General features: G+C 57.5%; 1 protein-coding gene across 2 annotated transcripts in view; it reads right to left on the bottom strand.

The window, feature by feature from the left end:
• Positions 1-4,557: 4,557 nt before the first annotated feature.
• Lrp5 (LDL receptor related protein 5) overlaps positions 4,558-23,529 on the bottom strand; it is a 99,637-nt gene continuing 80,665 nt past the window's right edge. For both annotated transcript variants that reach the window (XM_076847707.2, XM_076847708.2), the window contains 7 exons: positions 20,395-20,520; positions 16,459-16,695; positions 14,668-14,778; positions 13,063-13,299; positions 11,932-12,071; positions 6,790-6,887; positions 4,558-4,932 (listed from right to left, as the gene is read on the bottom strand). In XM_076847707.2, the coding sequence (XP_076703822.2) occupies positions 4,671-4,932; positions 6,790-6,887; positions 11,932-12,071; positions 13,063-13,299; positions 14,668-14,778; positions 16,459-16,695; positions 20,395-20,520 (1,211 nt within the window). In that variant the 3' untranslated portion in view covers positions 4,558-4,670. The remainder of the gene's footprint in view (positions 4,933-6,789; positions 6,888-11,931; positions 12,072-13,062; positions 13,300-14,667; positions 14,779-16,458; positions 16,696-20,394; positions 20,521-23,529) is intronic.

The raw sequence follows: 23,529 nt of genomic DNA, 5'->3' as shown, positions 1-23,529 counted from the left end.
AGAAGAAGTTCTGCCTATACTTTAGAAAGGATAGAGTCAAGCAAGAATAGCAGGTATCACCTGTGATCCCAGTGACTCAGGAGGCTGAGGAGGATCCCAAGTTTTTCCAAAGCCAGCCTCAGCAACTTAGTAAAGCCTTAAACAAGTTAGGGAGACCTTGTCTCAAATATTATAAAGGTTGGGGATGTAACTCAATGGTTAAGTGCCCTGGATTCAATCCACAGTACCAAAAAATTAAAACATCAGACAAGGTTGAGGGTGTAGTTCAGTGGTAGTGTTTTCCTAGCATGCACGAGGCCCTAGGTTTGAACCCCAACACCGCACAGACACAAAAGAGTTGAGACAGGCTGCAGGGAGCCCTGGGCCACGGTTGGTCCCTAAGAGGATGGCTGGCCCCAGGGTAGGAGGGGCAGCTGGGCTGGAATCTGCTATCTGTGCTGTCCATTGAGGGACTCCTGCGTCCATTTCACTCATTCCATCAGCAGAGGATCTGCCAGTGTCTGCTTCAAGCTCCTCCATTCCAGACTCAGCTGGGTCACAAAGATGTGTGCCCTGTAATTAAATGAGATGACACACCTCACTCATGGTAAGTGACCCCGTACTCACCAATTATGGAGCATTCCTAACCTAGCTGGAAGGACTGCAGTCAGGGAGGGCTTCCTGGGGGAGTATCTGATGTCAGCCTTCTCCTGTGGCTAATGGGGAGCCACAGACAGGCCTGGAGCAAGGAAATGCTTTGCATTCACACAGATCAACCTCTACACCCTAAAAGTTGTGGGTCACCACCCTCTCCCTTTCCCTCCCGATCCTTTTTTAGCTTAATTTTTAATGTTCAACTTTTCGGTCCATCCAGACTTTTTAAAAAGTACACGTTTTTGATATTTTCAAACATACTCAGAAGTAGAGAGAAGAGTATGATACCCTTGTACCCAGTAGATGAAACTACCTCTAAAACTCTGTGGAGGGACACAGAAGTGCCCTATTTTAATTCTATCAAGTAATAATTTTCTTAAATGGTGGTATTCTGTCATTTATTATTTATTTATTTTTATGTGGTGCTGAGGATTGAATCCAGTGCCTCACACACGCTAGGCAAGCGCTCTACCACAGAAGTACCGCCCCAGCCCCTACCAAGTAATAATTTTAAAACAAACCAAAAAATCCCATGATTTCATAAAAGGACATTTTAACTCAGACATACACTCAGGAAAGATGAGCTCTGAATAGACTTTAAATTGAGGAAGTTTGATTTGAAGAAAAAGACATTACCTTGTCTTCCCTTTTGTTCTGTTGCCAGGGCACAGTCGCCCCTGGACTGGCACAGATCCCCCAGCTGGAGTGGGGCCTCCTAGCAGAGGACATGCTCCGGAAGGGCTTGGGCAGTGTCCAGGAGCTACCGTCCAGCTGGTGCTGGATTAGGTCAAGGGCTGCTGAGGCTGGAGGGGAGCCAAGCCTGCGAGGGGTGGACCCACTTTGGCATGGGAATTGAAGCCCTTTGTTTCTCTTTGTTTTTTGTCAGTGTAACAAGTTCATCCTGGGCTAGGGGGAGGCACCTTCCTCCCCAGAAAGGATCGCTGAGAGCCCAGTGTTGGGAGCAAGGGGAATTCTGGGTGTCTTCCTGGCTGCCAGCAGCATGCTTCTGCAGGAAGAAAGAGAAGAGGACATTGGGTGGAGAGGCAGAGGCTTGGGACTTGGGAGAGCACCAGAGAGGAGCCCGCAGGGGGCTTCAGGGTGGGTCTCTGAGGTGTGGTTCAGTCCAAGGCTGAGAAGAGCCAACCGAGTGTCCCTGAGGAGGAGCCTGAGTGGTACCCAAGCCCGACTCCCAGACAGGTGACCTGCTTGGCCGTTGAAGTGCCTAAGCCCTGGCCATGAGGATTCTATCCCCTGCCTCCTTGTGGCCCAGGGGTAGAAGCAGGGCCGGCAGGGAGCCCCCTCCTCTCCTGGGGAGAGGGCTAGAGGGGGCTGAGCTGAGCAGATGGTCCACTCTGACAGGTTGACTGGAAAGGAGCTGATGGCACAAGGGAGATCCCACAGGGCCAGGGAGGGGTGATGGGAACTTGGGGAGCGGTGGCTGTCACTGCAGGGGTGAGTGGAGGGAGGGAGGGAGAAGGCCAGATGGCCACATTGAGTAGCAGTTAGTAATGTTTACTGGATAAAGGAACAATTCAGAGAATGAATGAGAATAATCCTCGCTTTGCTTCCCAAGCCTGTGTTCCCTCAACTATGAATAGGGGACACCATCTAGCTCGCTAGCTGCCTTGAAGGTAAATAAGCCTGGTTAACTTCACCCCTCATTTAAGACACCTCTCAGGAAGCCCTGTCGGCCATCCTCTGAACACCACGTCCCCGGGGCTCCAGGGTGTCTTTCTCTGTGCTGTCCTGACAGCTTTGCAGACTGCCCTGTCACTGGGGCTGAGGGCTGTCAAGGAGGGACCTCACCTGCTAATCTAGGCCTCCCAGCAGGTCAGAGCTCAGGTGCAGGACTCTGCCTGCAGGAAGTGCCTGCCGAAGGCCGACAGATTGACATGGCAGGCGGTGAGCGGACAGTTCCTTCCCTCCCCCAGCTGACTACCCCGGTAGGAAAGGAATGGACAGCCTTGGGCCACAGAAGGCACCCCTAGCCATGCAGCGGGTCTGTTGGGGGTACTGGGTAACAACCCAGTGCCAGGAGAGGGCAGAGAGGGCTGCAGCGTGACTCAACCTTCAGCCCATGCAGGTGGCCAGGAGTCGGCAGCTCGGGCTGCTCCTCCCTGGCAGGCTTTCAGCCTAGCTGGCTGGCAGAACAACCCAGAGTGCTTCTGGGAGACCCCATGAAGCAGTCCCCTGCTGCTGAGTCAGCAGACACCTCTGCTGGGCTGTTCAGGTTGGAGTTTAGGCCTCGAAGAGCACCTCAGGGCACTGGCCCAGCCTAGAAGACCGGCAGTCCTGATGTCTAGGGGCCTGAGTCCTGCAGGCCACTGGCAGGTGGCAGGAGACTGGACTTAGACCTAGGAACTCTGGTACCCCTTTGGCTCTGCCAGTCCATCACCTGAGTTTTAACAGGTCACAGCCTGGCTTTACCAAGGAGCTGCAACCAGCCTCAACTGGGGAGGGAGGCTCAGGCTGTCTCACCCAACCCCTCCTAGAGGAGGAAGCCAGGCAGAGGTACAGCAGGCCCCCAGGCAGATCCAATCTCTCCTATCTGCAAAGGGACCTTGGGTGTGGGTCCCCACCCTCCAGGCCCAGCTCTGACTCAGAGGCTGCACCATCAGGTCACCCTGCCTATTACTGCACAATAACCATCACCTCAGGGGACTCCTGGTAATTGGGGGCGGGGGAACAACTCACCAAAGGTCTGTCCCAGGAAGCCAGGAGCTGGCAGGCTCCTTGCTCTGCTGTTGCCCAGCCTCTCCTCTGGAGGGGCAGCCACCCCACACCCGCAGTGTGCCTCGGAGTCCTCATCATGGAGGCCAAGCTGCAGCTGGTCCTGCTCACACCTCCCCTCACTTGGCATGTCGCCTTCATCTGCACATCGAGCCCCCTCCCCTGGGCATAGGTTGAGAGTTCAAGTTCAGGGTCCTGTTGGAGAACTAGGGGACTCACTGGGCCCCTCTCCCAGATCCTGGTGACTGGGCTTTTCAGTGGAGCTGTACCCAGCACTAAGTATGGTCCTTTCCTGACCTCCTGGGTGTTCTGGTTGGGGTCACTCCCTCCCTCATCTGCAGAGTAGGTTGTTCCTGCTGGCCCTTGAGCACCGGAACAGCCTCCTCACCTCCCTCTATAGACTGGGGACTTCCCAGGGGCAGGGACTGAACCTCACCCCGTTTCCTCTAGCACCAGCCAGATGGGCACACACAGACCTTTCTTTGCTGACTGCCTCTGGGGACAGGGGCTCCCACCTCATACAGGGTAAAGCTGGAAGTTCCCGTCTAGTAGGATCCACAGGGGGAGGGGTCAGTGGGGGCACCCCATCACAGTGAGCAGCCCTGGGCTAGCTCACAAGAAGTCAGAGGGTAGCCAGCATGGGCAGGATACAGCCCAAAGTCCCTGTGCAAAATGGAAATATAGCCCTGGCACAGTGGCATACACCGATAATCAAGTTACTCAGGGGCTGAGGCAAGAGGAGTTCAAGGCCAGCCTGGGCAACCCAGTAAAACCCTGTCTCAATAAAAATGGCAAGGTATGTAGCTCAGAGCACTAGGCTAGCGCGTGTGGAGTCCTGGGTTCCATCCCCAGCACCGCAGGAAAGAAAACCGAGGACAGCAAAAGCAGAGCAGATCAGGCTTCCGGACCACAGACGGGTCCACGGAGCCAGCTCCGCCTGTGGCCAGGCGCCTCCAGTCTTTGACTGAGGCCTCCGAGCTTCCCTTGGGGACCTGACAGTGGGACACCCACACAGGAGGTAAGCACAACGGCCGTCCACAGGTCAGGGTTTGCTCCGGGGAGACACAACTCAAAACACACAGGGCACAAAAGAATGGCAGTTACATTAAAAAAAAGTTAAGTTTATAAATATTTTCTCCACTGTACAAAGTTTCCCCAGCCCTGCCCACCCCATCACTGTTCACATTTCTCATGTTTTAAAATCCCAATTATATTTATTTTTTTAAATCATAAAATATATTTTTTCTTTGTTCATATTTAAAAATATTTACAGGGGCACAGAGAGGCTGGGGTGGGCCCAGCCGAGGTCAGGATGAGTCCGTGCAGGGGGACGGAGGGGGAGGGAAGAGGTGGCAGTAACTCCGCTCGGTGACGGGCGAGGGCGGGCAGCTGTCCTCCGCTGACAGGTACTGGCTATGGGGTGTGGGTGGGGGCGGGTAGGGGTCTGAGTCTGAGTTCAAATCCAGGTAGTACTTGCTGGCCTTCCAGCGGCTGGTGCTGTAGTCACTGTCACACACGTCCGTGCTGCAGGGTGTCGCTGGGGGCGCCATGCCTCGAATGATGTAGGGCCTAAAGCAGACAGAGAGGAGGAGGCTCGTGCACAGGGCCCTGGCATTGCTTATCTGTTCGCAAGTGTTGGAAGAGGCAGGCCTGACTCAGGACCCAGCCCAGCTGTGTGGCCTGGGCACGTCTCCCACCCTCTCCAACCTACCCACAGTGCTGCAAGTCCAGCCCAGGGAAGGAACCAGGAACCAGGCCCAGGCGGGGCTGCCTTGACAGGGAAGGCAGGCAGGCCCAGGCCGCAGAGCCCGCCAGGCTGAGCTTGGGCGGGAACTCAACCTCTCTTCAGTATCTCACTGATAAACAGAGTGTGTGTGTGTGTGTGTGTGTGAGAGAGAGAGAGAGAGAGAGAAAGAAACAGCCCTATTTCTTAAGCAGCTGTGAGGATTAAGTGAGATTGCATGGAAAATGCTAGAAGCAGTGCCCAACAAGCACAAGCACTTCACCACTGCTGGCCATGACCTCACTGTGGTCACTGGTAAAGACCAGTGGCCTGGAATGGTGCATCTTGGGTTAAAGCAGTCCAACCCTGGAGATGTCCCCTGGCCTTCTAGAGGCTACCTGCATCCAACCGAGGCCTAGGAACCCTGCATCAGGCCACCTGGCCTGAGTGCAGGGCAGGGTCATGGCTGTTTGAGAGCCCAGTCCAGTTGAGGCTCCCAGTGGCTGGATCACAGAACCAGGGCAGCAGGACCACACACCTCACAGGACCCAAATGCTGCCAAGTCAGACAGTGGCAAATGTCTTAGAGGTGAGGTCCAGAGCAAAGGCACAGGGTGGGACAGGAGACTAGGGGACTGGCTTGTCTGGTGTGGTAAGACTTCTCTGGACATAGTAAAAGGGGCTGCTGTGACGGTGACAGTCCGAGGCCAGCAGTGGAGGCTGGATGCTCAGCACCAGGGGGCGCTGCAGGTTCTTGAGGACAGAGATGACCCAGTAGAGAGCAGGCAGAAGTGGAAGGGGGCCTTTGCCAAGGCTGCGGTTCTGGGGCCTCCTAGCCCTGCCAGGAAGCCTTTCCAGTCCCTGAGTTCCCAGAAATGGCCACTAGATGGCAGGCAGTGGAACCTCAGAAGGCCCTGCTGTTCCAGGACCAGGACATGGAGGACACATGGCCAGAGGTGTGCCAGAGCCCTGGTCTCTACGCTGGCCTGGGCCCATCCCACCTGCCCTAAAAGGTGGCTCCTCTGGGGGTGAAGCCGGGTGTCCAGGAGGATGGGCCCTATTGGCCGTAACCACAGGGTTAAAGGTCAGGGCTTACCCCTTTCTACACAGGCTCTGACTGGACTCTGCAGACAGCAGCTGAGACCCACATCCTCTTGCCACTCTCAGTGGCCCCTCTGCACCCAGAGGGGTGGCCTACAACCTTCAGTAGGCAGCTTGGGGGTCAGGGTCCACCTGATCCTGTCCCAGGTGGACAGGCATAAGGAGCAAGGGTGGTTCTAACAGAGGTCCATGCTACAGGCCCCTGCCAGGGACACGCTACCTGCTTGCACACATGTATTTGTCCTTCAAAGGATGGAGACCCAGGAGGTGGCATCATGGTCAGGGTCCCATAACCAGGTTCAGTCAGACCCCAGAACCCAAATCCTGGCCCCCTGTGCATTAGCCACCCTGCAGTGACAGCAGGTGGGGTGGAACACCCCTGGTGGCACCCTCAAGCCCACCACTCCTGGACCCTGTCCTGGCTTACTGAGTTCCCCCTGGAGTGCTCGGAACCCGTCCAGGGCCACTGGTTTCTGGACTTAGCAGGCAGGCCCCGCTGGATTCATGTTGGGAGGCAGCCTGGGGTAGCCAGGAGAGCCAGGGCAGCTGGGCTGGGCCCACTGTGACTCTTGCTATGAGACGGGGCTGGCAGAGGACGCCCACCTGTATGGCCTGGCAGTGGCCGGAATGTTTGAGGAGTAGAACATGTCCATGTGGCACAGCGAGGGGTCCGTGGCAGGCGACGGAGGCGGGTTCAGGATCTGAGGAGAACCAATAGGTTACCCCTGGCCTTGCCAGAGTGGGTCCTTGCTTCATGGCGAAGGGCTCTGTCCTGGGCCCTGTGTTTCCTGGGATCCCCTGTTCTCTCGGGCTCTGGTCAGAGCTGGGGAGACTTAAAAAGCAGAGGGGAGACCGCAGCCACTGCCCTGAGGTCGTGGCAGTTGAGGCATGGAGAGCAGGTGTGTCTCCGGCCCGGGACCCTCCCCGTTCCCGCTAGCCCTGCTGACCACCAGCCGCCCGGGCCCGGGCCCAGACCCAGACACTCAGCTGCGAACACACACACACACACGAGACTTGAAGGAGGACCCCAGTTCCCAAGCTGGGCGCTCTTTGGCCCTGACCCCGATAGCAGCAGATGTCTCTGCCAGCACATCCGCCCACCCAGCTCCAGAGCTGCATGAAGAGCAATGCCCTCCATATCAGACAACGCCAGAATCCCGTCACCACTTCCCAGCCTCAGATGCCACCTGGCCGGGGCCACGCCTCTCTACCTCAGTTCCCCATCTCCAAAAGGGGCCAAGACCTGCTTCACAGGCTGTTCCAGTGGTGGCAGGAAGCACCCAGGCCCTTCCTCTGCCCTTCAGAAGTGGCACAGGCCTGCTCCCTATCTAGGGTGGGTCTTCTTCAGCCCAAACAGCCGGCCTGGGGATTCCCTGGAAATCGCCCTAAGTGGGGCGGGCAGGACACTGGGGGATGGGGTCAGGTGGGGACTTCACTGCAGTAGCCAGGAGGGGAGCAGCAGGAAGGACCTCCGCAGCTGTCCAGGCTCCAGGCCCGAGGGTCCGTTTCCAGGCACAACTGCCTCCCAGGCACACCGAGTTTCTACCCAACGTCCTCCTGGGCTGGGTTCAAGTGCTACTTGCCCCAGGGACCAGGAACCAGGTCTAGGCGAGGAGTTGTTGACAGGGCTTTCCAGCGCTGAGGAGGCCCTTCCGACAGGCTCTTCCCAGGGGACCCCCAGCCCATCTGTGGGACTCCCACCTGCCTGTTCCCTGTGTCCATCCCCACTCACAAGGCCGCACACAGCACTCTCTCCTCAAGTTATCACGTGGCTTCTGTCTCCTGGTTAGACCCCGACACCACAGTCCACCTGACGCCAGCAGCAAAGGAAGAACACAGGACCCGCCTCCCTGGGCCCGGCCAGTGCGCCGGAAGGACGGAAGACCACATCAGGAGGACAGGAAGGCAGAGAGCAGGGGAGAGCCCTGGGCCTCTGGAGACCTCTCCAACCTACACCTACGGACACCCACGGCCCATTATCAAGACATGAACAGACTCTGCCGAGGGAATAAAACTACAGCTTCATATGCTGGGGATGTGGCTCAAGCGGTAGTGCGCTTGCCTGGCATGCATGCGGCCCGGGTTCGATCCTCAGCACCACATACAAAAAAAAAAAAACAAAGATGTTGTGTCCGATAACTAAAAAATAAAAAATAAATAAAAAAAATAAAAAAACTACAGCTTCTTAAAACACAAAAGATGTTGGAAGTCATTTCTGAGGAAAGAAATTCAAGACTTCCCTGCACTAAGGGAGCCCGAACCTGTTTCCTTCCCCTCCCAGCCCCAGGCTCTTGTCTTCTGCAGACATTTTTAGTTCCACACACGGACACAACATTTTTATTTTGTTTATTCATTTTTATGTGCTGCTGAAGATCGCGCCCAGGGCCTCACATGTGCAAGGCAAGTGCTCTGCCCTAAGCCACGACCCCAGCCCTGCGGACACTCTTTAATCATGTCCTTATTGCTGCCACAACCAGCAGGACTGCGTGGAGTTCCACAGACAGCCCATCCCCAGGGTGTGATTAAAGCAGAATGTGCAAAGGGACATCATAACTTTGTTAATAATAAACACAAAATTTACAAGTTTGGACCCCCCGCCCCCCCCAAAAAAAAAAAAAAAAAAAGAAAAGAAATACAAGATTTCAACAAGACACCACTGTACCCTACAACAGACTGCAGGACGGTGAGTTTGCAAAGGCCAATCTGGCTGGTGTGGCCCTCTGCTGGCAGGAAGAGGGACTGTCCCATGGAGGCTGCTTGGCAAGAATGTTCAATTGGTCTCTATGGGAGGGGCTTGCCACCTGTCAGGATTGGGGCCCAGAGAACAAGACAGCCCTGCCTGTGACGCAGCAGCTTCGGGGGTGACAGGGAATCAGGCAGGCTGGCAGATTCCCCCTGCCAAGGGCCCACCAGGCTAGAGTCACTGAGCTCCTCAGCCTCCTCACATGAGGATTCCAACAGCATTCCGGGGGTTAAGGGGATAGCATGGAGCCACGTACGGGGCACACCACGGCTGGGCCTCCAAGAAGCTCAGTGGACACTGCTGGTAGCAACAGGCGGGCTCAGAGCACAACCTGTTGGGTTTTCCAAAGTGCATATGGAACACTGGTGAAAGCCAAGTAAGATCAGAGGATGGTGTTCGGGTCCTGTTTAGGACACTATCCTGTAGTTACACAAGACATCACTGCTGGGGAAGCTGGGCAGAGGGTAGGCGGCTCTCTGAATTACTTCCTGCAACTGCACATAAATCTTCAAGGATCACAAAATAAAAAGTTAAAAAAAAAAAAACAACAACCCACCCACTTTGCAGGGAAAATAAAGTCTGTGCTTTGCCTATATACAGATTACCTCAAGAGGACACCAAAAGGACCCACCGAAGGATGTGCCTCCAGGGGCCATGCCTGGCTTGGGGCAGCCCTGTGTTTGACACTCTTTTTTTTTGGTACAGGGGACTGAACTCAGGCGCACTTCACCACTGAGCCATAATCCTGGCCCTATTTTGTATTTTATTTAGAGACAAGGTCTCACTGGGTTGCTAAGGACCTCACTAAGTTGCTGAGTCTGGCTTTGAACTCATAGATCCTCCTGCCTCAGCCTCCTGAGCCACTGGGATTATAGGCCTGCGCCATCACACCCAGCTTTCTGTACCTGTTGAATTGTGTACCATGGACACACGATTACTGATGCAAAATAAGCTGTTAATTTGAAAATAGTTGGCTCCACACAGTTTCTTTGGGGGTGATGAAAATGTTCTAAACTCAACCACAGCGACGACTGCGTGTAGCTGTGAAATAGCCAGCTGCTCGGGGCCCTGTGCTACCCCGCAGAGCCCATGAACGGCAACTGCAGCCTCCCAAGCACCATGATGCATGTGGGGTAAGGGAGCTGCTTCCGCCAGTTGGCCTGGCCTCAGGCAGAATCCTGGAGCCTTTAGATGGTTACCTGGGTCCCTGAGAGGTGGCAGCAACAAGAGCGCAAGAGGAATGGGCTGCTCTAAACTCCGGGCTGCTCTTGGCCTTCCCTTGTCCCTAAAGATAGCCAGGCCCCGGAGCTTCAGAAGATGGTTCCCGCCCCGATACACCACCCTCCTCCGCCCTCTCCTCCCAAGGCCTGTCACTCTTATCACCGTTGATAAGAACTGGACAACATCCAGTGGGAGAGACACCCAGAAGCCAGGGACACCAGAAGCAGGGGGTGCCAGTCCTGGCAAAGTAGGGCTCACTGGGGGGACCCAGATGGGACTGTCCTTACCTTAGAAAAGAGCACAGCTGCAGAAGAGCTGGCTTTGGGAGGAATCAAGAGCCTGCAAGGGCACGCAAAGCCAGAGCCCTGGTGTGCCAGGAGGCCCGACCCCTACTATGGATCTGCCTCCTGTGGTTTCAGAAGCCCTCGGTCGGTCAATGGAAACATTAATATTTTTCTTGATTCTCAAAGGAGAGGCCACATTCACACAGCTTATTACAGTCTGCTGATGTAATTGTTGCGGTTTATTATTTGCTACTGTTAATCTCTTACTGTGTCTAATGTATAATTACGCCTGTAATCCCAGTTATTCTGGAGGCTGAGGCAAAAGGATCACAAATTCAAGGCCAGCCTGGGCACTTTAGTGAAACCCTGTCTCAAAATAAAAAGGGCTGGGGACACATCTCAGTGGTAGAGTGACCCTGAGTTCAATCCCCCATGCCAAAAAATAAGTAAATGAAATTTCACCTCTGTCCGAGACTCACGTGTACAGAAGCAACGGAGTGCACATGGGAATGGCACTCTCCGTGGTCCCAGGTATGGGCCAGGGGACCTTGGGATGCAGCCCACACATAGGTTGGGGCTGACTGTGCACAGATTCACACCCATGTAGCAAGCTCACCTGGGCACCAGGCTGTGCTCTCAGGAGCAGGCCTCCCGCAGTGAGCCCCACAGAGGGTCCCTCACAGAAAGCAGCAGAGTTAGCCCTTCACGTTTTTTTTTTTTTTTTTTTCCTGTACTGAGGATTGAACCCAGGGGTTCTCAACCACTAAGCCACATCCCCAGCCCTTTTTATTTTAAGACAAGGTCTTACTAAGTTGCTTAGAGCCTCACTAAGTTCCTGAGGCTGGCTTTGAATTTGTGATCCTTCTTCCTCAGCCTCCCAAGCCGCTGGGGTGACAGGTGTGGCCACATGCCCAGCTAGTGCTTCACTCTTCACAGTCATTCCCTGGAGGCTGCCACTGGCTGGGGCTGGCCCCTCAACCTGCTGGGACTGCCAAAAGCTCCAGGGAATACGGTAGCCACAAAAATCACCCCATACATTTGTCTGTCCTTCAGGAAACACCCCAGCAAGGTGCAGGGTGTGAATCTAAGGTGTCCTTGCAGACGCAGGTCTGGAGGACCTGCTGCAGAGAGGCACAGCAGGGCAGCACAGAAGGCACAGTTCATCAGAGCAAGACCACCACAAGGACACCAGGACCCCAAAAGGATGTGAGTACCCCAGAAGGTGGGAGTAGGGCCGGGACTTGGCTCTGTAGTTCCACGCAGTTTCCAGTCTATCCACAAAGAACAAGGACTTCCCTTCTCCAAACAGAAAACAATGTTATTCAAGAAAAACCCAAAAGGGGTAGCAGGGGGAAACCACGCCCTCGGCTGTCTAAGACATGAACAGTCACAGCTCTGGAGTCCCCCAGGTCCCAGCAAGCCTGGGCCAGCGCTGAAGGTGGAGGCCCCAGCTGGCCAGCTGCCCACCACCCTCCTTGGCCCCGCCTGCCCTCTCACCGGTGGGTACAGAGTGGCCTTCGTGCTGGACGAGCTGCTGGACGAGGCGCCAGTGACATGGTTCCGGTCATAGAGGGGAGGGCCGCTCCGGCCCCCCATCAGGCTCACAGAGCTCATCATGGACTTGCTGCACGAGATGCCTATGGGCAGGGGACAAGAGGGGCAGGGTGGGGCGCTGGCCGGGCACACCCCAGACACAGGCCCTGCCTGCTACTAGGAGACTCAGATTCACGCGGGAAGTCCTGGCACACAAACTTCTCGGGCTCCCAGCAGCACTCGCTGTCCAAACCTCCTCTGTGAATGGGGAGGGGCCTGCAGAAGGGAACCCCCCCCCCCACCCGGGGCTGAGCATACAGCACTCCAGGCACAGACAACAGGCCTCTCTGCGGATTGCTGAAGAAGCAGGGCTTCCCCCACCTCAGCCTCCAGGAGTGCTCAAGAAGCCCCAGCCACCTCACCCCCAGGAAGAATCAGGCACACCTGCACCAGGACATCAGCGTCCCAGTGAAGTTGGCTTGGGGGTGGAACAGGACAAGAGAGAGGGACCCCAGGCTGGGTAGGCCCTGAGCAACCCTACGGTGGTCCTGGAGCTACAGGTTAGCCCTCTTGGGTACCCCAAAGTGCACTGCACTGACTGACCCCACGTTCTGGGACACACAACCCCCCAATATGACGGGAACCAGCCGGCTTTAGCCCAGCAATGTGGCCCCTGGGCATCTACAGCACACACTCTGTTTTCCTGATGACCAGGAGGTGCCCATCACAACTGCTCGGCCACCATCCGATCTATGCCCAGAACAGAGCCACTTGGAGGAGAGAATCCCCAGGCTCTAGAGAGCCCTGCTGCCGCCATGTCCATTTCTAGGGGATGTAAGGGCTCAGGGACAACTCGGGAAACATCCCACAGTAATGCTACAGGTGAAGCCCAAGGAGCCCCCCAACACAACCAAGGCCAAAGGACAGGCTGCAGCCGCACGGGCTCTGTGCCAAGAGGTGCCAGCCCAAGCACCGGCGAGGCAGCCTGGCATGCCCAGGAGACGCTGCAGGAGCTGCGGCCTCGTCCACCCCCCGTGAGCAGCCCAGACAGCACACCCTCCTCTGCAGGGGCCCTTGCCTGCCTTGGTTCCTTACCCGTGAAGGGACCATGCTGCGAGCCACCAGGAGCTATGAAATTGAGAGGCACGTGGGGGGTCCCGCTGACATACTCATGCGGAAAGGGCCCACTGGCCCCTGCATAGCGCTGGCACACCACGCGCTGGCAAACAAAATAGACCCCGCCCATGACGAAGAGGGACAGGATGATGCCGATGACAGGCCCGATGGCGCTGCTGTGGGCTGGGGTGTCATCTGAGGGTGGCTTGGTGATTTCTGCCAGAGGACAGACAGAAAAATATGGTCAACATGAATCCCAAAGAGATGGCCCTCCTGCAGGATGCCCAGGCTGCAGGACCCACAGACGGATGGGAGAAGTGAGGCTGGATCATTCTTACCCAGGACCCCTGCCCACAGGCCCTTGGCCCGCCTGGTGACCCTGCCCTCCCCCAGCCCCTTAACTACTGACACGCCTTTGCCCAGGGGCCTTGGTGGCAGCTGGAAGTGAGTGCTCCTGGGTGCCCATGTGTCACATGGGACAGACTGGCCTGGAGGCCTCCAGAGCTGGCTATGAGGGGCGGCCCCTGCGGCTGTGGCAGGGAACATGGATGGCAAGTCCAGCCCCCAGACTCAGCTGGCAAGAGCACGTACGCCTTCCCGCAGGCTAACCCGGAGGTCCCCAGGCAGTCAGCTGCAGGAGAGCAACCCAAAGTCCCGGAGGCCAGGACTTCCCATGGGTGTCACTCTCAACACAAGGGCCCACAGTGTGCTGGAGGCCCAGGCACAGGCTCCCCAGACCAGACACCTGCCCGGCAGAGGGAGGGGACAGCCCCCAACTCCACCACCGGCCCAGGCCACTCTCTCAAGATGATGTTCAAGAGCTGGGCTGTGGCTCAGTGGCACAGCACTGGCCTAGCATGTGTGAGGCCCTGGGTTCCACCCTCAGCACCACATAAAAATAAATAAATAAAGGTGTCGTATCTATCCACGACTTAAAAAAAAAAAAAAAAAAAGATGTTGTCCGAGATGCCTGAAGGGAGTTGGCATGAAGGCGCCAGAGAGCTCAGCGAGTCCTTGGGGAACCCTCCTGCACCCCTCGCCCTTAGCTCTCAGCCCAGCTCTGCTGCAGAGGAGTGGTCATGTGACACATCCCACTTCCTGTCTGGAATGTCAGCTCCTTCCCGTCTGAATTAGGCAGCCATTTGAGAGCCACTGCCTCTGGGAAGCCTCCCCTGACTGTGCTGGCCACCCACACTCTAGTCCGCCTCCCTGACTACACAAGCCAGGTCACTGGAGGGGCACGCGTGACATGCATGTGGGCACGTGATGTGTGCGCATGGGCACACAGCACATGGAGCCTGGCAGCCTCAGGCGATCCTGCAGCAGGAGAGACGCTGCCCAGCGAGTTCGCCACGGCGGGAGCATGATGGGGCTGAGCCTTCGGTACAGTGGTCCCCCACCACACACTGTGGTGGGCCCTACCTCCGTGCCTCTGCCCCTGCTAGAACTCAGTCCCCACCACAGGCAGCTCTGTGTCCCCACAGGGCCAAGCACACCCAGCCTCCCAGGTACCTTGGGCCCTGCCACATCCTGAGTGCGCCCTGAAGGCACAGCCCCCCTGCCCACTGGCAGGAGCCAGCTCACCGCACATGAGCTCATCGGAGCCGTCCATGCAGTCGGGGAAGGAGTCACACTGCTGCTTGATGAGGACACACTGGCCGCTGGCACACCGGAACTGGTTGGGCAGGCAAATGGCTGCAAAGAGGGTCCTTGTGCTCAGAGAGGCAGGAGGGAACCAGAGCCCGGTCCTCTGCCCAGGCCACACACAGCAGCCTGGGTTCCAGGCACGGAGCCCTCCAACAGAACCCTCTCCAGCACCAGACCTGCCCAGGCCTGTGTGACGCCAATGGGGAGACGGGAGGAAAGGGCCCCAATATACCCTCCACCCACAGGAGGCATCTGCCCGCATCTACGTGGGTCAGGCCTGCACAGAGTAAGGACCACCAGCCCTGCCCACGGTCCCCTGGGAGGTGGCAGCCAGAGGGACACCAGGAGGAGCCTCGCCCCCAGAGGTGAGGGGGTCAGGGTGCCCGCAGCACTGGGCAGCACTCCAGGAAGGCAGAGCAGCCCCACGGCTGCCCTCCCCGACCAGCACTCCGGAGACTCAGGCCACAGCCCTTCACCTTCCCCAAATGCTGACCTGGAGGGTCCATGGCACCCTAAGGAAGGCAGTTTCTGGGCTCCGACTACTCCAGCAAACCTCCTGAGCTCCCCACCAGCCCCGCACCCTGAGAACCAAAGGCGAGGGAGCCCTGTGCTGCCCCTGGACGGATGGCATGCTGGTAACTGGGCAGGGAGGAAGCCTGGGAAGCCGCAGAGCCAGGGCCTGCAGGAGGAGGCAGGGGGCGGGGGCTTCCTCAGCAGGGCTTCTGCAGCCTCTGAAGTCTCAGCCACACTACTGCCAGGCCAGGGGGGCAGCAGGGCTGGCCCGCGGCTTCTGTGGTGGATGATGGTGAAACTCATGCCAGGCACCACAGGCTCCATCACCAAATCCTGGCTCTCCGTTTCAGCGCAAGAGCCGCCAACACAGACACAGACCTGTGGGCAGGGCTGGTGCCAGAGACACTGGGCTTGCAGCTGAATTTGCCCAGGGTGCTCACCCCAATCTACAGCTGCCACCCAACTCTCAAGGATCAATGAGCTGCAATGAATTGGTTGTGGCTTTTCAGAAACATCTGTGGAGATTGGTTTGGAACCTCGTCTTCTACAAAACACCTGCTCATCCCGCATGAGGGTGGAGATCAAGGCCAGTGTGTGAGTTGTTAAGAACAGGACCCAGTGGTCTGTGGGAGTGAGGGAGCATCAAAAGACCATATCAACAGCCCATGGCAGCCCTGGGACCAAGGCTGGACAGGTATGCCAGGCCACCAAACAAGCAAGAGTCTCATCAGAGGGAAACTCAGAGCAGGTAGAGAAGAGGTCTGTTTCACCATTGAGATCTAAAGGAAAGGAAGGTCCTGATGGTCAGAGTGGGCCCCGGAGGCCTCAGCACCTCTCTGGTGCTAGACTCTATGGTGGTGATTGAGTGTGATCCCTTGCACTGCTCGGAGAAGCACAGCCCTGCCTCTCAGGGTAGGGCATCCCGGGTCGTGAGGCAGGGACGACTCCAGCCAGCTGCGAGGTTCACACTGGGTTTCTGCAAAACTCTTGACCAAATGCAGGAAGTCGAGTCGGAGTCCTAGTCTGCCTTCAAGTCAACTGCTCGGTGGGACAGGATGGGGTCCCGCCGTAGCGTTTCCCACATCGGCCCTGAAACTGACTCATCCCTCCCAAGCCCTGCGGCTTCCCTCCAGGGAAAGGCCTGACAGAGTGTCATTCAGGGGAGGCCAGGCAGAGCCCCGGCCACGTCGAAGAGGGCTGGGCGGTGGGCCTCACCGTCACAGTGGGCCTCGTCGGAGCGGTCCTGGCAGTCAGCCTCGCCGTCACACCGCAGACGCAGGTCCACACACTGGCCCCGTGCGCAGGGGAACTGGGCAGCAGAGCACACCGGGCAGCCCAGCTCGTCACTCTGGTCGTCACACTCGGGGAAGCCGTCACAGCGCCAGGCCCCGGGGATGCAGTCGATCTCCCCAGTGGCACACGCAAACTGGTCGGGGGAGCAGGTGGGAGGCTCTGGGGGGAGAAGGGACGACCATCACACAGGGTCCGCCCGGGAGACCAGGAGACAGCTCAGGTCGGCGTCAGCCGTGTCCCCAAGGTCCTGGGGGGTGCCCCATGCCCTCCAGTCAGCGTCTCCTGCCTGCTGCCCCAGCCCAGACCAAAGGCTAGGGAGGACACAGTGCTGCCAGAGCCATCCCTTCACTGTGGAGGGGGAAGGACCATGACCCAAGCAGCCACCAAGCCCCGCAGCCACCAGCCCCTGCTTCCCCCCCAAAACAAGCAGGAAGGCAACCCTGTCTGCTGGGCCGGGCCATCCCCCATCCTCAGTGGTCTCCCCACAGGGCCCCTGAGGGCCTTCACTGGAGTGCACATCAGCTTGGTAGCACCTGAGTGTCCATCAGCAGACAGGGGGCAAAGTGGGTGGAGGGCACCTACACCAGAGAAGCATGTGGAGGACTCTTCAGGGCCAGCACATCCACAGCACGGTGGGGGCTGACAGAGGACCCGATCACTACGCCCCAGGCATCTAGCTACATATGGGCTAAGGCAGAGGGCCCAGGATGCTCACAGAGCACAGCGGGGACTCCCCAGGAGAGGGCCACGGGAGGGAGGTGGGCTGGGAGGCCAAGGACTACCTCCCACTGGTGACCGTGGAAGCCCTTCCCGCCCTCAGGGTTCACCAGGGCAGACACTTGCCATTCTATGCAGCCTGTGTCCACGTTTAAAAGCAGTTGGACTTCCCACTAGAAGCAGGGTTCAGTCCCCCTGACCAGACTTCCAGCTCTGCCTCCTCCTCTTCCTCCCTATCCCTCAGCAGGGAGAGCCAGATGCCACTGACAGCTCCCTGGTGGCCAACTCCCTCTGGGACAGCAATATGCAGCCACTTGGCTGGCCCTACTGACCTCCCACCCCACATGGACGGTTCAGATGCCAGTCACGGCCTGACAACCCGGTGCTTGTACCCACCCATGCAAACTCACCCACGAGACTCCCCAGGGGAAGCCACTAGGGTATCACATGCCCATGGTCCTGCCCCTGCTGCCCATGCCCACGGATCTCCAGGGTGGCAAGGCCCCAGGCATGCCTGCACCCCTTGGCATCTGTAAGCAATGACATCTGTGTCTGTCTTGCTCTGGATTCTTCCTGCATGCTGGCGAGAGAACCCAGCCCGCGCACACCAAGCGAGCGCTCTACCCGAGCTGCTCCGGGCCCTGTATCACCACCTCCTGTCTCTCCTGGGCATCACGGTGCTATCCAGTTTAAACATCTTAATTTAAAACAAGATCTCCAGCTCATGTCAAGCCCAGGGCAGTGCCCCATCCCACGGGCACATCCCTTGGCTCTGAGTGGGCCTTGAGTCCAGGGCGGTGGGCCAAGGGCAGCGCCCCATCCCAAGGTCAGGTGCATAGCAGAGCCCAGTCAATGGCTCTGTGATGAGCCCGTGCAGATGAGGCAGCCACCTCACAGGAGGCCAGGGAGCACCGCAGCTTTAGGGACACCCATTTTCTAGAACTCCTCTCTTTTATGCAGAAAATGGCAGAGAACTAAGGGGCTGGCCTGGTGGTGGGGTGCGAGGACGCCCCAACACGCCTGAAATCCAACCCAGGAAAGGCACCTGTCTTCAAGCCCCAGAACGCCTGCAGGCTTTGCACACCAAACCCCGGAGCCCAGGGGTGTGACAGGGAGGCTCAGATTCCAGCCAAGACCCCAGCCCTCGGGAACCGAGAAGCCCACTCTCGCCACTCGGCTGGGCCAAGGAAGGACACGCCGGGGTGCAGGAGCCCGGCACCCATGGTGTCTGAAAGTAGCCCAGGTCGGGTGTCTGCAGGCTGAGCTACCACAAAGCCTGCCCACCAGGGTGGTTTCAACTGGCCCTGGGGAAGAAGAGGCCCAGCCTCCACGGCCAACAGTCCAGGCAGCCATGGCCGGAGGGTGAGGGCAGAACGGGCAGGGTCCAGGCGGGCCAAGGCCATCCCAGCTTCCCTGGGCAGCCGAGAGACCTGAGGACACAGAGGCCTCCGCCTCCTCATCTCTCAAACAAAGCAGCTGTGGGATGCCCCAGGTGCCACAGGACTGACCGAGCGGGCAGACAGGCAGTGGTGACACTGCTGGGACACCGAAGTGCCGGAGGCCACGTCACAAGGTCCACACTGAGAGCCCTGGGAGCCCTATCCTGTGACATGGCCACGGAAGGCTGAGAGGCTTCTGTAGAGTGAGCACCAACCCTCGGCTCTGACCAGGTGATGGGCCCAGGGCCGTGCCCCATCCCACGGGGACATCCTTCAGCTCTAAGTGGGCCTTGAGTCCTGAACAGTGGGCCAGGGGCAGCGCCCCATCTCCACAGGGGCCCAGAGCTGGTCCATGGGAGCCTCCACACCCCTGCTCCCTGGGCAGCTTGGGCACCAGTGGGAGCTGCACAGAGTGACCCCTGCAGGCTACAAATCCACGTGAGCCCCAGGCCGGAGCTGGAAGAAAAGCTGCCTGGCTTCTTGGGAGGTGAGCAGCCAGCATCCCCCCTGCTCCTGGCCATGGCCTTGGGACTCTGAGGTGCGAGGTGAAGCAGGAGGACGCTCCCAGGCCAAGGTGTGGGCCCGCACAGCAAGAGGAGAAGAGTGGTGTCTGTGGACTGAGCCGGCGGCTGCGGAGCCAGGGGGGTTGACGCAGAACAGAAACGGCACAATCCAAGGCCTCGGGGGGTGGGGGGTGGGGTGGGGACACCAGGGGCAGCTGGAGAGGAAGCCCTGGGAACAGGGCTCATCATGCTGACAATGAAAACTGTCACTTTTATGACTGCAGTCACCCCACAACACAGCACCTGGCATTCCCTGTGCCATGTGCCAGGGACCATGGAAAGTGCTCTGTTATTTAAAGCCTATGACAATCTGCCAAATGAGTGGCCTCAGTTTCACAGAGGAGGAAGTAGAGTTCAGAGAAGGCAAGTGACCAGCCTGGGGGCACCCAGCAGGCAATCTGCAGAGGCAGGATTTGAACACAGGTCTAATTCTACAGCCCCCACCACCATCACCACCACGGGGCCCCAGGGGAGCAAGAGTACAGAGGATAGCAGGAGGGACAAAGACAGAACGACAAGAAGAAATGGAGAGATCCCCATCAGAGCTGGAGCCCAACACCCCTGCAGTAGCTGACAGCTTGAGCAGGCAGAAAGGAAGGGGCAGAGGCCTCATCGGCACTGTCAACAGATCCAACTGATGTTCTGGAACTTTCCACCCACCCACAGCAGAATCCACCTTTTTCTCAAGAGCATATGGAACATTCACTACGATAAACCACATGCTGAGCCACAAAGCCACCTGGATAAACCTGGAAGAACAGAAATCACACAGAGCTCTCAGACCGCAGTGGAGTTAACCGAAATCAGTAACAGAGAGACGGCTGGAAGGTCTCAACTCTGGAGATTTAATAACACATAGGATGAAGAAACTGTCTCAGGAGAAATTTCAGAATACCTGAATTACCTGATGAAAAATGAAAACACAACCTATCAAAATCTGCCGACACAGGAAAAGCAGTGCTCGGGGAAACTCACAGCAGAGAACGCGCAGCGTTAGGAAGAGGGGCATAAGTGAAGAGGAGCTCTACTTTACAGAATGGGAGCCACTGCGGTTTACAAGAACGCAGGCCTGTGATCTGGCAGTAAAGATTCAGAGCCCTGTCCCAAGTTCCAACAGAGCGCGCCGAGGTCACACCTACCGCCACAGGTCAGCAGGTTCTGTAGGAGCACGAGGTGGACGGGGCAGGAGCACCGCGGGGTCCCGTCACCCTTGGCGATGCAGATGTGGGAGCAGCCGCCGTTGTCTCGGGCACAGGGGTGAGACGCTGCAGGGACAAACAAGATGGGGTGCTGGGGTCGGGCTCTTCCTCTCACCTCAGGACACAGCAGAGAGGAGGGGGCCTGAGGGACGGGCCCACCCAGGGTACCCTTCCACTCACTCCCCAGCAGCCCCGAGTTTCCTTCTACTGATGTGGAAATTGACATAAACATGGAGCCTGAAGAGCAGCACAGGACTGATGGGCATCCCAGCCCCCACCGCACCCACAGCCACCACCCTTCGCTGCCTGTCTTCGCTGTTACAGTGGGTGTGCCCCCAAAAGCTACGTCACGCCTGACCCCCGGAATCTATGGCTGTAACGTAAGTTGGAAAGGGGGTCTTTGCAGATGTAGCAGAGGTGAGCAATCCCAAGATGAGGTCATCCTGGACTACCTGGGTGGGTCCTAAATCCAATGACGAGCATCCTTATAAGAGGTGAGGTCATTGACACACAAGAGATGGCCATGTGGAGTCAGAGGTAGAGGCTGCAGTGATGCAGCCACAAACCACGGTACCTCTACCACCATTACTGCAAGAGGCGAGGGACAGACCCTCTGCTACAGCCTCCGAGGGAGTGTGCCCCTGCCAACACTTTGATCTTGGATTTCTGGCCTCTCATTCTTGGAGAACAATTTAAGTTGCTTGGTTCATGGTCATTTGTTACAGCAGCCAAGGGGGCGCTGACCCAGTAAAATGGCAAAGGCACCAGGACTCCGGGAAGCTCAGTCCTCTCTTCCATGAACAGGATGCCTAACAACAGGGTAACGAGGCAGCCAGGAGGCTGGGCTGGCCACCTCCAGTGAGAAAAAGGAAGGGAACGCCCCCCTCCCCCAGCCCCAGAGGACAGGAACGTGGTGTTTCTCTTCCATCTCAGGGATCAGGTGTTCTTAAAAATGAAGAGAGTCATGGTTTACAGCAGAAGTCTGCAAACTTTTTCTGTAAAGCGTTACACAGCAAATAACGTCCGCTTCCCAGGCCAGTGTGTCCTTCACAACACTCGATCCTGACAGCCACAGTGCACAGGCAGCCACAGGGGACACATGTGAATGGGCATGGCTGTGTGTCTGGGCCTGACTCAGAGTTCAGCTGTGGGCTCAGCCTTCCCCATCTGCCATCTCCCATCCTGAAGGCCCAGGACACACAGTGGTCTGACCTGGATGGAGTCCGAGGCTGGAGGACGGAGACGTCCTAACCCACACTCACGGGACGCCTTGATTTACGCAGGGACTTCACTTGAGAACACACAAGGACGGAACACCAGCTGCCCACAGTCAGCACGGAGGTGACAAAGTCACTGCCTCAGAGCTCACACCAAGCTCTGAGCAGGAGCCCACACGCCACTGCCACCCCAGGTCTATCTCACACACAATTCACTGACCGACCCACAAGAGCTCAGCAACAGGAAAGCCCGGTGGCTGGGCCGCCCCCGCCCCCAGCTGCACGTGCTCATCAGCTGCGCAGCTGTGCAGGTGCCTAGGTGTGTGGGGGCTCTGTGCTCATCAGCTGCGCAGCTGTGCAGGTGCCTGTTGGATGAGATTTTTGGTCTGATGTGTGGACATCACAACTGAGAGGAAGCGGTGGGGCTGGGAGGACGGCTAGAACACCAGGACAGGGGAGGGCACTGAGCAGATTTCTGCTGGATTTGGGAGTCAGAAGCTGCCACCTCCATGAGGACTGAGACCAGGAGAGAAAGCAGGAAAGTGCAAAGGATGGTGCTACCCCAGCCCTGGCGTTGGGCTGTGCCGCTGTGTGGATGGGGGCACCACAGGACAGGAGCAGCCACCCACTGCTCTCTGCTCGGCCAAGCACCTAATTGGCAGCTCACCAAAGAGAGAGAAAAGCAAGGAACCAGAGACCTACAATCACGCACAGACCCCCCACACACCTAGGCATACAGCCATGTCGGGGGTGGGGAGGAGCCAATGGTCCAGCCGGGGAGCCCCCTCTCTCCCAAGCCCTTGGACACAATGAGCTGGTGGTGGTAGGACCCTCAATTGCCCCCAACCTTCCCACCTCAACCCCCTGGCCCTGTGGACATGATGAACTATAAGGCCCAGGGTTTCACAATGGGTGTGGTTGAGGTCATTAATCAGTTGACTCGGAGTTCATCAGATGGGAGACTAATCTACAGGTGCATCGAGACTGACCACAGAGCCCTTTGGCCCAGAGTGGGTTTCTGACTGGCAGGAGAAGGTGTCAGGATTCAAGGTGTGAGAGGGCCTGATGGGGAGGCGCTCTGCTGACATGAAGGGCGCTGCAGTCAGCCTAAGTGGCCCCCAAAGGCCTTCTGTGGAAGGCTCCGGGTAGCACCACTGGGAGACCATGCAACCTTAAGAGATGGTGCCCAGGAAGTCTCCAGGTCCCTGGGAGTGAGCCCTTGCAGAGCAGGGGACCAACCCGACCCCATCCTCTTCCTTTGTCTTAATTCCTGACCAGGAGATAACAGCTCTTCTATGCCACCTGCTCCCACCAGGATATGCTGGCTCAACACAGGCCCAAAAGGGCCCACCGACCATGGACCATGAACCACCTCTAAGACCATGAACCACCTCTAAGACCATGAACTAAGAAAACCTTTTCTCTTCCTAAGCTGATTATCTCAGGTATGTGTTATAGTACCGGAAGGCTGAGTGGTAATGCAAGGGGCCACAGGACAAGGAGGTGGCAGTGGCTGACCCTGGTAGATAGCCAGAGGGAATAGGGCCTGGTTGTATGACTGTCAACGCTCTGACGAGTGCAGGAATGAATTCTTCTACAGAGCCTCTCACTTGCGAGCCCTCCTGTGCCGTGGTACACCCAGACCTCGGCTCCACAGAAGTCAGACAGGAGGTGGGCCAGGTTTTCTTTTGCAGAACTGGGGAGTGAACCCAGGTGCGCTCCACCAGCCAGCTACATCTCCAGCCCTTTTTATACTGAGACAGGGTCACTAAGTCACTGACACTGGCCATGAACTTGCAAAGCTCCTGCCTCAGCCTCCTGAGTCCCAGGGATTACCAGTGTGCGCCACCACACCCAG

Source organism: Callospermophilus lateralis, chromosome 2, assembly GCF_048772815.1.
Source record: "Callospermophilus lateralis isolate mCalLat2 chromosome 2, mCalLat2.hap1, whole genome shotgun sequence".
Taxonomy (NCBI): Eukaryota; Metazoa; Chordata; class Mammalia; order Rodentia; family Sciuridae; genus Callospermophilus; species Callospermophilus lateralis.
Note: the sequence above shows the minus strand (reverse complement) of the source record. Positions and strands in the feature narration are given on the sequence as shown.